Source organism: Myiozetetes cayanensis, unplaced genomic scaffold (assembly GCF_022539395.1).
Source record: "Myiozetetes cayanensis isolate MyiCay16 unplaced genomic scaffold, myiCay2020 scf18, whole genome shotgun sequence".
Lineage (NCBI taxonomy): Eukaryota > Metazoa > Chordata > Aves > Passeriformes > Tyrannidae > Myiozetetes > Myiozetetes cayanensis.
In genome coordinates, this window is record NW_026087389.1 from 3,314,834 (window position 1) to 3,327,150 (window position 12,317).

The 12,317-nt window shown below is 46.4% G+C and overlaps 1 protein-coding gene across 2 annotated transcripts in view; it reads left to right on the forward strand.

The window, feature by feature from the left end:
• The first annotated feature begins 1,230 nt into the window (after positions 1–1,230).
• PDZRN3 (PDZ domain containing ring finger 3) overlaps positions 1,231–12,317 on the forward strand; it is a 134,522-nt gene continuing 123,435 nt past the window's right edge. For both annotated transcript variants that reach the window (XM_050313187.1, XM_050313188.1), the window contains exons 1-3: positions 1,231–2,100; positions 7,785–7,871; positions 9,002–9,109. In XM_050313187.1, coding sequence (XP_050169144.1) covers positions 1,384–2,100; positions 7,785–7,871; positions 9,002–9,109 — 912 coding nt within the window. In that variant the 5' untranslated portion in view covers positions 1,231–1,383. The remainder of the gene's footprint in view (positions 2,101–7,784; positions 7,872–9,001; positions 9,110–12,317) is intronic.

Genomic DNA, 12,317 nt, shown 5'->3' on the forward strand with positions numbered 1-12,317 from the left:
TGGATGTGTGTTGGTCAAAGTGATGGTTGCAGTGTTGATCTGTCAGGGTGGGGGAAGCCCAGGAAACATAAATTTCAGTGGGTTAATATAGGTTCAGCTTCAGGTGGGGATGCACAGGTACCTCCCCTGTGAGGGGCAGTTTTACACTGTCTGATGTAACACTGTGGATCATGTGCAGTCCTCTAGTGGAAGGCCCCAGAAATGAGTCTGGGGGCACTTTGTGGCACTTTGATGGTTTGTAATCCCTTCAAAGACCTGACAGCTGCACCCAGCTTGTTGCTAACAAAGCCTGGTTTATCATGGTCATCCTCCCATGGTAGGTGCTCCCCTCCTCTGTACTGGGCTGTTCTTATGCAGACCAGAGGTTTTGCCATCACACACCCAATAACTTTCCTCTTCCCCTTCGGTTTGGGGGTGAAAACCTCAGCAAAGCACCCTCCTGCTTTTGCAAATCATTAACCCTTAACATTTCAGTCTCTCACACACTGGCAGACTGTTCTGTTTGCCTTTTTCTCGTTGGTAGTGTAAGAATTCCCACCTGAGGACTGAACAGTCAGTCCAACTTCTTAGCAGCTTGTCCAGGACCTACCCCAGAGGCAGCTCCATGCATGCCCTTTCCAAAAGTCATCACAGAACCACAGAATGGCTTGGGTTGGAAGGAATCTTAAAGACCATCTCTTTCCAAACCCTATTCCATGGGCAGGGACATCTTCCACTAGTCCAGGTAGGTCCAGCCTGACCTTGCCATCCCCGCGCCCAGCCGATGTGCCCCATCGCCCCTCTCCGAGCACCCACCCCGCCCCGTCTCACCTTGTCACACCCAGCCGCGACCCTCCCGCCTCCGCTCCCCCTCCCGCCCTCTCTCCCCGTCCCCTCCTCTCCCACCGCTTCCCCGTCCCTGGCCCCTTCCTCCCCGCCCCTCCTCGTCCCTCCCGCTCCCCCGCGCTTCTCCCCATCCCGGGGCTCCCGGTTACCTGCCGCCTCCCGGGGGGAGCGGGGACCAGCCCGGAGCCCACCCCGCGCCACCCCCCGCCTCTCCCCGACACAAAGCCCCCCTTGTCCCCTGTCCCCGGCCGGGGGGACCCCCGGGGCTCCCCGCGTGGGCGGTGCCGGGTGGGCGGTGCCGGGGCGGTCCCTGCGGCGGGAGCGCGCTCGGGGCGCGTTCCCGGGCGCTCCCGGGACCGGCGGGGACGGGGCACGGCCGCGGGCCGGGCGGGGGGCTGAGCTCCCTCTCGGGCGGCGGCGGCGGCTGATACTTATTTATTTCCATTCTCCGCCCGTCCCGTCTCAGCGCTCCGGGTACTTTTTCTGGGCTGTTTTTTTTTCTTTTTTCTTTTTTTTTTTTTTTCTCTTTTCGGTTGTTTTCGGCGGAGCGGAAGGAGGATGGGGTTCGAGCTGGACCGCTTCAGCGGGGAGGTGGATCCCGACTTCAAGTGCAACCTGTGCAACAAGGTGCTGGAGGACCCGCTGACCACCCCCTGCGGGCACGTCTTCTGCGCGGGCTGCGTCCTGCCCTGGGTGGTGCAGCAGGGCAGCTGCCCCGTCAACTGCCAGCGCATCTCCACCAAGGAGCTCAACCACGTCCTGCCCCTCAAGAGCCTCATCCTCAAGCTGGACATCAAGTGCGACAACCACGCGCGGGGCTGCGAGGCGGTGGTGCCGCTGCAGCACCTGGGCGAGCACGCCGAGACCTGCGACTTCTCGCCGGCCAAGTGCCGCAACCGCGGGTGCCGCCAGGTGCTCAACCTGCGCGATGTGGAGGCGCACATGCGGGAGCGCTGCGAGGCGCGGCCCGCGGGGCTGTGCGAGCAGGGCTGCGGGCTGATGCTGACCCACGGCGAGCGCCGGGCGGGCGGCCACGGCTGCCTGCGAGCCCTGCGAGCCCACGGGGCCGCGCTGCAGGCGCGGGCGGCCGCGCTGGAGAAGGCGCTGAAGAAGGAGGCTCTGCGCGCCGGCAAGCGGGAGCAGTCGCTGCTATCGCGACTGGCGGCGGCGCAGCTGGAGCTGCAGGTGACGGCGCTGCGGTACCAGAAGCGCTTCACGCAGTACAGCGCCCGCCTGGACGCCCTGGCCCGCGCCCGCTCCGCCTCCCCCGGCAAGGTAAGGGGGGGACGCGGGAGGGGTGTCCCCGCTCGCTGCGGGGCACGGCGGGACTGCCCGACCCCCGCCCCGCGCTCCCCGGTGCCCCCCGGGCCGCGGGATGGGAGCGGGATGCGCGTTCTCCCGGGCGCGTCCCGGCGGGTTCTGCAGGACGGGGGGGTCTGCCCGTGTTGTCCTAGAGAGCCCACGCGGCCCCCCCAAATCCTCCCAAATATCTGGGCGTAATAGCCGTAATGCACTGATTTCCATAGGTACGTATTTTTCGGCCGTGACCGTCAGTGGTATCTGGACCCCATATGGCAGCTCTCACAGCAAAAGTAACGGGATCGCGGTATTGCTGGTTTGGTTTGTTTTTTTTTTTTTTTTTCTTGGTTCTCTTCCCCCCGAAGAAAACTCTCAACTGCAAAATTGGAATTTCCAGGGCTGGAAATGGTATTAAACTGCCAGAAATTGACTCCCAGGAGTCACACAGAGTGGAGTGAATTGGAAGAAGCTGCTGTGACCCAATGCTTTCCAGACCCTGAGCTCACCTAGCGTCCCAGAATAGGGCTTCCTACAAAACACTGACTTTAGTATTAACTATTTCGCAACTCGAACACATCACCAGCTGTTTCATGATCTGAAGCCACCATCTCTGTAACATCCACTTCCAAATACAAGACATCTGCTGTGTACTGGTGATTCCTTTCCCGGAATCACACAGGGTTCTTTAAAACCTCAGTTTAGCAGAGGAGAAATTAACTTGACTTCAGCCTCCTCTAGAATTAGACCATTTATAAAATGACCAGAACCAAAAGCCAGAGCTACAACAATACTCAAGTTTTAATTGGAATGAGGCTCCCCAGCGAGGGAAGCCCTAGAAGCCAATTATCTTTTAAATGAAGACATTCAGAGTCCTCCCAGTGACCTGGAATGTGATGCCACAGACACAGCAGTATTAAACTGTTCAAAACTGTCAAACGTCTGTATTCACACCTTTGGTAATGTTGAGGCTCTAAAAGTTGTGTAAAGGAAATAAAAACTTCATGTTAGAGGATTTTTTTTTTCCTCCCCTTTTCCTTTTTCCTGTTTAGAAATGCAGGGCAGAACCCACCATGCTTTCCTAACTCAAAACAGAAAACACTTTGAAATGTACTGTTCTGGCGATACTGGGTGTGGTGCTGGTTAAAAACTTAGTAAAACTATTAAAATAAATTGTGGGTTCACATTCATATGAAGATTCAGGATAGTTCTGTCCCCTCCTTTTCTGACAGTACTTTGCCTTGGCATGCTGGACAGCTTTCTGCTCCCCCAGCTTGGCACACAGCTGCCTCTGCTCCCTGTCCATTGCTGATGACAGGAGAGCTCTCCACACACAGCCCTGCTGTGGGAAATCATCTCACCAAATCCTTACCTCCTCATCTCTGGTCTCCTTTATTCTTCCACTGCCCCTCCTTCAGTTCCCAGCACTGATAATGTTGGGTTTGCATTATTTAGCTCTGTAAAGTATAGTGAGCTGCACTGAGCCTGAGAGGTGCTCCTTCAGAGCTGCAAATGTTCATGGTACGTTGTTTCTAGCTGTACTTTTTATCAAATTTATGGATGCAGCTGGCCAGGACCACTGTGCTGGTTTTCAGCCCTGTTACAAAAGGCTGTTACACAGTTTTCTGAAGCAGCCACCAATCTGCAGAAAGCTGGAAGGTGTCATGTCACCACAGACTTGTGGTCCAGTGGTCAATCAATTATGTGTCTTTCACAGCATTTTGGGCAGCTCGCCAACACCAGCAGCTTTCCACTGCCTTGCTCCCAGAGAACTACAATCAAGGAACTTGCATCTTTGTGCACTAGAGAGTTTCTTTAAAGACCCAGTGCAGGGGATGCTTTACCAAATTTCGGGCTGTGGAATGCTGACAAATTTATACTCTGGGGTGGTTTTCTCTGTTTACACATGGTGATTGCAGAACTTACTGTTGGGTGTTCTGGCTCCTCGGTAGGTGAAGAAAAAGGGTTTTCTGACTTCCCTGCCTGGTGGTTGCTTGTTGTCACAGATGTAGAACCAATCTAGAATAAATCAGATGACATATCCTGTAGTCAAAACAGAAGGATGCCCACGTACGGTTCTGTTTAAATGCTTAGTCATATGGCATTAGGCCATTCATGAAAGACCCAAATTCGTGATCTTTTGGCAGATCAGCTCTGGGTTCACCTTGGCATAGACTTTCTTTGTGACTGGATGAACCACAGCTTTGCTGTGTTTTCATCTACCATTTTGGAAGTGAGTTCTGTAACACCATAACTATATCGAGAGAAGACCAACAAAGTACATATTTTATACTCACACTCATCTGTAAATATCTCAGCATTTTATAAGCCCCTTAAGCGGGTAGATGTGCCTTAAATGACCCTAGTTGTGTTACCCATGTATATTCCTTACCACTGAGAGAAAATTAATTTTACTGTGTATTTACTGGATGTCTGATCTGTGTTTATTCCAAAAGACAAGTCTGAAGGTTTATTCAGAGAGTTAATGTTTATTCCGTGGTGGGAAAAGGTAAGGCTTATTGTGGATGAGCTTGAGGAGGGAGTGGCAGGGAACGTGGTGTGTCTCACTCAAAATTAGCATTTCTTCTGATCAAACATGTCAATCCTGTAATATCAAAGTCTAAACAATCAAGAAAAACCTCGTACTGTTCAAACAAGGCCTAATCCTTGGTGAAACATACCACTGTGCACACCTATTGATAAGCTGTTATGGTGGTTCCCTTGTTTACACAGCCGACAAAGTCCTTTGGGAAGGAGGGAGTGAGGGGGAATCGGAAGCAGTGCTGGCTGCAGCTCACGGTGGAAACCCTTCCGCTGTCCTGACAACCAGAGACAGGGACTGACTTTAAATGTATCAGCCAGACAGGAACCAGATACGATCTGACATTTAGGACCTCTGGTTTAATACCTCTGTGGTTGTGGTAACACAGGTTTGAATTCCTCAAGAGCCAGATGAAGTCCTTTAAAACAAGATGATGTGTTTTTCTCAGACTGTCCCCAGGCAGGATGTGCCAGGCTGGTCCTGGCAGCCCTTTCACCAGAGAGCAAGGAGCTGAAGTGCCTCCTCTGGCGAAGACAGAGCTTCTTTGCCACAGCACTACCAAAGAAATTAGTCTTCCCCTATCTAAAGGGAAAAGCAGTCTATTAGCTCCACATATTGCTCAGCTGGGAAGTACAGTAATTTCAAGAATTATGTTTAAGAGTTCTGTTCAGCTGTGGGAATTCAACATGCCAGGAACCATCAGGTCTGCTGCCGAAGCAGCTGCCGGGGCAGGGCTGGACACCGGCCACCGATTTCCACAGTTACCTCACTGTTTAATGATTGCTCCGCTGGAACGCCAGACCTTGGAGGGGAAGGGAAAGGCAGAGCCTGGAAAAGTCGTTTGCATCGTGGCTTCCTTGTGAGGCCAAGAAGGTTCTTAAAGGAATTGTTAAGGCCTGAGATGTGAATCTTCAAAAAGTGACCAAAGTGTGGAAGGAAAGAGCTGCTGCCTCCCTGGTGCCGGGGCAGCTCCGTGAGCGTGGTGGGATTAGTGCTCTGCTGTGGGTTGTGCTCTGTGACACCTCTGCTGCCGTGGGGAAGATGAAGACAGTGCACAAATCCACCAGAAATGGCTGGAAAGTTTCTTTAGAGCCCCTGTGGGCAGAAGTACTTTTTCAGAAGTACAGAAAACTACATTAGTTGGGTTTTTTTGCCCCGCAGCTTGACTGATTTAATGGACTGCTTTCATGCTGATTCAGCCAGGTATAAAAGTGTCAAATCATAGCCACATAAGGAGGCTTTAATGAAAACCTTCAATTTTAATTACTGAAAGTGTCTTGAGAGCAATGCCATAATTGTTTCTTGATTGTTCTAATTGATTTCCCTTCTTAAAAAGGCATAATAGGAGAAGGAAACGTGGGGCTAGCACATTATTGTCTTTCAAATCCTGAATCATTTGTCCCTGAAAGTGGTCTCACAGGACTGGAAATTTGTTCCTTGAAATCCTGTTTGAAGTCTGGGTCTGTAGACTTCCAGGGAAATAGCTTCTACTTCATTTTTCAGTCGTCTTCTGGGTACTTGGTTCTCACTGATGCTGAGTGTAGGCAAATTCAAATAAGATCAGAGTTTATTCATGTTTCTCTGTATCAGGTCCACCTCTATTTATTATTCGACATGCAGTGAAGATAATCATCAGAAATGGACACAGAAGTTGTAAACCACATTCTCAGGTGGAGTGTGTTAGTGCAGCTCCCCTGTGGAGAAGTGTGTGGTCAGTGGAGCTCTGCCAGTTCACACTGGTAGGGAATTGGGCTTCATTATCATCCCCAAATCTCTAGGAGTAGTTCAGTAATCCAGGATTACTTTGACATTTTTTATGAGTTTAATAGACATTAATATTTGATTGACAACTTCAAATTGACATGTTAGAAGAAAAATGCACAAACTGAAACCATCTGCATCGAATTACAATGCAACTGTTGTAATTTTTGTCATTAATTGGTTATGAAAACCAGACTTGTACGATAACTTCCTCAAACTTTTTTGTGTTCATAACTTTTTCACCCTGTGGATAAAACAAAGGAAAAGGTCTCGGAGGTAGAAAAGTTAATCTGTATCTCTAGATGCACAACATACCAATCCTGTTCTGATCCCTGAAAAATGTACTGTTATTGAGATGGCTTTTTGTAGTGCTCTGCTGTTGCCTGCTGTATAATTGTGTTGTGCTGTAAATAACAGCCACTTGATTGAGTCTGAAGAGAGGACATTGTGAAGATTTAGTTGTCTTTGACAGTACATGCACGCACTTTGTCTTTATCAAAGCCAATAGGCCTAAGTAGCATCACTGCGTCATAAAGAACATTTTATAGGAGTTCAGAGTTAGGAACAAACTGGAATAAGAGAGCAGGATAACAGAGATGTTCACACAGTCACCCAAATACTACAGATCCATCCAGTATATCCTTGTTGTATATTTTTTGTCCAGACAGCTCTTCACTGCAGAATTTCATATTTTAGGGGATTAACATAATGATTTTCAATGATGGAAGATCTCTGTTTTGCTGGTGTTAAAATTCCAGAGGAAAAAATTATGCATGGCAGGTGCTGTGAATAGCAATTGCCATTCTAGGCCTTTGGCAAAATCTGTAGCAGTTTTGTTTAATACTGTTTTCTCAAACTCGCTAGAGAATTTCTGTTGTATAACACTGTGTTTGATGCTGTTTAAAACAATGTTATGTACCCAGCACTAGAGAGAAGCAATGTAAGAATCCAGTCCTAAGATTCAGTCACCCCCAAGCATTAGAAAAGTCAAGAGTTTGACTACTGGAAACATGGAGTATTTTACATAACACATCACATATGACTAGGTCAAGTAGTTGCAGGAACCAGCATTACATATAAAACTGTTCTGTTGCTGTTAAGTGTCTCACTGTAGATCTCAATAAAAAAGACACATAAATCTTAGGGGTGGTTCCGCTGCTGGAGCTCGGTGGGGTGGCTGGAGCAGGGGCTGGGAGCCGCTGACTTTGCTCCTGCAAAGCTATTCCAAACATTTTCCTCCGAACGACACGGGGGTAAAAAAAATAAGAAACCGACCCAAACAGACCTGGGTGGAAGTATTATCTGTCCTGCTGTACCCACGCACACAAATGGTTTGAGTGTGTTTATCTGTTCCTTGCAGGGGGAAGAGACTAAAGCACTGACTCTCGTCCTCCATCGTGACTCTGGCTCTCTTGGATTTAATATTATTGGTGGCCGACCATGCGTGGTATGTTAATTGTTAAAATATGTTTGCCCTTTCCAGTTGGGGAAAGCATGTAGGTCAACACTTAGAGGAAAAATGTTGCTGACAAGCATTTGGTTCTCTTGTGATTCTTTCAGGGCAGATCTCATACTGGGATTTGTGTCGGATGGCTGTGAGCTCCGCTGCCTTTTCCCTCGCAGCGTGTTTATTCTTGCATCTCATCACAGCCAGCAGCGCTAATGCTGGTGCAGTGTTCCTCCCAAACTGATGAATCCCGTGGGGTGGCTCTCAGACCATATTGCTGTGAGGATCGTGGGTTGAGGGCCCACAGCTTTAGGCCCTTTCATTAAAAAAACCCATGTTATTTACTCTGCTTTCCACCAGAGGTTCAGCAGCCCCTCTGTGCAGGTGAAGGGATGTAACAACCTACTTTTGAATTCTGTGAATTCAGCAGATGTTTCCTGCACCATACACTCACTAATGTATTTTTTCTGGATGCCTTTTGGCTGGAGCTGCTGCATATGACTTTAATTAGATCAAGGAGTGGATTATACCTTGTCCTAGTAATTTAGAAAGTATTCAGAACTACTTCTTGACTGCTCAGAAATCTGACATTAATCACGATTTATTCCTAGTGAAGTCACTTGAAAGTTATTCCTTACAGTTAGAGCTTTTCAGTTTTCTGAGATGTTCTGCACTGGTAGAAGACAGTGACACAATGCACAGGAGTATGAAAGTACCTTGTTAGATATAAATTGTTTCCTTGGTTTATTTTTAAATCTCCAGAGAAAAGAGGTGTGCAACTAAAAATAAAAATGCAGTGTTGTCTTATGTTTGATGTGCAAACAGGCTGTGTCTCACTGGATTTTACACTGAGAATAATTGTAATGACAGTTACTACTGAGCTGGCCCAAGTCAGAGGAAAATGATTATCACACAACTAATTTACTTAATGGAAGTCTGTCCCTGGTTGTTTAATCTTTCGAAACGGGAGTATCGGTTGTTCTCATTAGCACAGAGTAATTCCATATTAAGACATCAATAGGAGCATTTCTTTCAAATTACAGGCACTGCTGTGACACAGACGAGCTTTAGCTGAGGGAAAATCAGAGTTGGTTTGGGGTAATAACGTGGTTTCCTTTTCATCCTTGAAGGACAATCAAGATGGTTCATCGAGCGAGGGAATTTTTGTATCGAAAATAGTTGACACAGGGCCTGCTGCTAAGGAAGGAGGGCTGCAGATTCATGACAGGATTATTGAGGTATGTGGATACACTGTCTTTTAATAGTGCAAGGTCTTCAAATGGCATATTTGGTGTGGGTTTGGGAGAAATGTGGCGTGGTAAACACTGTCTAGGAGATATGTCTGTTAAAACATGCTTGACTTGGTGCAGTGCTGACCTCCATGGCTTTAGGTATAGTTCTTACCTAAATATAGAAACCAGATTATGGATGGTATGTGCATGTCCTGACTTCCTGAGGAGCTAGCATCTATCTGGTATGCCATAGATAGTTCTTTTTTAAGCTATTGGAAACTTGGAATTTATTTAGTTAAAACCATATGTGAAATATCTGTGGTGTGAACCACGATATTATTTTTCTAAGTATTTCCAAGTTTTGAAAAGGCAGAAAAAATTCTGCCCTGCAATTTCTGTCTGGTTTATTATAAACCTAAAGTTACTCCCTTAATGTTGCTTGTAAGTTCTTACATTACTCATATTGCAGTCTGAATTTCTTTTCATTTTGCCAAAGCCTTGACCTCAATAAAAAGTCCTTCCCGTGAAAGAGATGGTTGCGTGAAACATTTCTCACAATTTTCAATGAGCAAATTTCTTTGTTGGGGGGGAGAGAGCGAGAAAAAGGTTAGTTTTGATGAAACAAACACGCAGCTGACGGTGAGTCAGTTCCCATTGTTTAGCATTTTGCAGTTAAGAAAGAGTAGTCCTCACTGTCTTATTTTTGTAGGCTGGAGAAACTTTGAGAGTCTATTGTTCAAAAAGATAAGTGTGGTGTTTGTTGCCAAGGATATCATGGAACAGCCAGTTTCTCTAAGTAATGGAATTCCATTGCTCTTATGTTTTGCAAATGAGCAATAAACAGCTGTTAAGGATTTTCTGTTGGCAGGGGACAAAGTATATTTGCCTTTTTCTGTACTGTTATGGTAAATTGTATTCACAATTTAGTAAGGATATAAAATATTAATTACGTTTCTTCATATGGGAAAGAATGGAGCCACGGTAGCAGAACTATAAAAAGATAAGAAGCTGAGCTGTGAAATGATCCAGAGTTGCTTAAACTATATATATATGATGTAACATAATTGCAGAAAGGTCTGGACAGTTTTGTGAGAACTGTGTGATTTTGTTTGAACTGAAAATTTTCTCATAAGCCCGAACTTCCCCACGGCGTATTTGGAAAGCTGACATCGTTTGTGAAGGAGTGCTCAGTCACAGAAACCAAACAACCCAATGGAAACCAAAACTTTGTAAGATCAGATACCCCAAGGTTGTGAAATGTCCTGGTCCCTCCATACAAGCCCAGTTCAGTCTCCTGGAGCGCAAACCCTGTAATTCCATTGGCAGTTGCACTCGTGGTGTTTGTCTGTGCAAGTCGCCCATGGCACAGGGAACAAGGGCAGCCAACCTTTTCCCCCTACCAAAATCTGCTCACAGTTGCTCCCTCCTTACTGCTCTTTATTTTTTTCATAGTACCATATAATGGTTTGGGTTGGAAGAGACCTTAAAGTTCATCTCATTCCAACCTCCTGCCGTGGGCAGCGTCACCTTCCACCAGACCAGGTTGCTCAGAGCCCAATCTCCTCCTTTTTCTGTTCCCTCCTTACTGCTGCAGTTGCTGCCTGAGTTTAGCATTTGGCAGCATTAGTGCTGGCCAGGTTAAGGACCTAAATCCAGCTCTGCTGGAAGCAAACTAAAGACCTGAGAGGGAGATGGGAGAGGACGGGCTGGGTGAGCTTTCCTGCTGTGCCTCTTGGCTGTGTCCCCTCCCTGAGCAGAGCCAGGCCTGTGGGAGCAGTGTTTGTGCAAGGTCTTTTCCACAGTTCAAGTTACATTTCCACAGAAGAGAAAAGCCCAGAATAAAGACATTAGAGCAGTTTGTTGCAGTAATAACACACCAAGGGTAGCAAGAACCCGTGCGTCGACATGAATTGATGCGTGTTGACAACTCTTGTTGTGCTGACCACAAACTCATTGTCATATTCACTCTTCTCACCTCCAAATATATACAAAAGGCTGATGAAAATCGAGCACATTGTTTCCCAAGAGTTGGCTTTGGGTGCCTGCACATCACATCTCGGGTTGGATCAGGAATGTCCCGTTGAAGGAAGTCTGTGAGTGGTGCTCGGCTAACGCGGTTTGACTCCCATTGTGGAGCAGTCTCCAAGTGTGCTAATTGGATTCCTTTTTAGATAAAATTAATTCATTTAATGCACTCCAGCCACTACAGGCATCCAGTTCACAGCGCTAGACTCGAGTGCTCTCATACAGAGCCCTCAAAATGCGCCTAGTGTGGAGATCAGCTCCTGAAAGCAGCTCTTTCATCCTGTGTTCTCTGCAATTTATATTTAGCACACTGTATCTAACCCTGGTTTGGGGTAAGGGAAAAAAAGGAGATACCTCCTGCATCAAGGCATCTCAGCAAGCTTTATCCTACTCTTGTCTCATTATCTGAGATAACTCAAATACCCTGTAAACTGTCTAGATGAACACTAGCTAATATCCAGTGAGAGTGTCCTTCTAGAGGCTTTTTTTTTTTTTTAATAACTTTCACACTGCCAAAGTTTTGATTTGGCAGTTTGGCTGAAAAATCATTTACAGATGTAGCTGTAACTAGCAGGACACAGCTGGAGGACTTGGAACTTGGCACAGTGTAGAGCATCCTAGTGGGTCACATTTGCTTTCAAAAGCTTAAAAAATGGTAAAGAAAGATGATAACTTGACTTTTAAGGGACTCAATTTAACTATCAAGAACTTCTTTGACTTGTTCATTCAATATTAAGGTTTTATGTGTCATCAGCATGATTTTAAATAGACCCTTTCACAAAGAATTCTTATTCCAATATAAGCTGCTGAGCATAACATCTCCCAAATTAATTCCAGCATCCATCACAGAGAATTTACAATGAAATAAAACATGAATCATTTGATTTCCTTTTGGAAAATGTTTCTTTGCTGCAGATCTTCTGGTGGATGTGTTTTGGAGCACATATCAAATGAGAGGTGTCATTTCTCATTTTCAGAACTGTCACAACATTTCTAATTACTGAGCAGGGATTAGGAAGTGTAAAATACAGACACATATATGGTACTGCTCATAGCTGATAGCAAATGTATTGTTTTGTTGATGTTTGCTTGCAAATCCCATCCCCTGACAAATTGATACAGAGATAAACTTGGAATTATTTCAGAGATAATTTCTGTAACGTTTTCCTTATGTAATTGGGATTTCTTG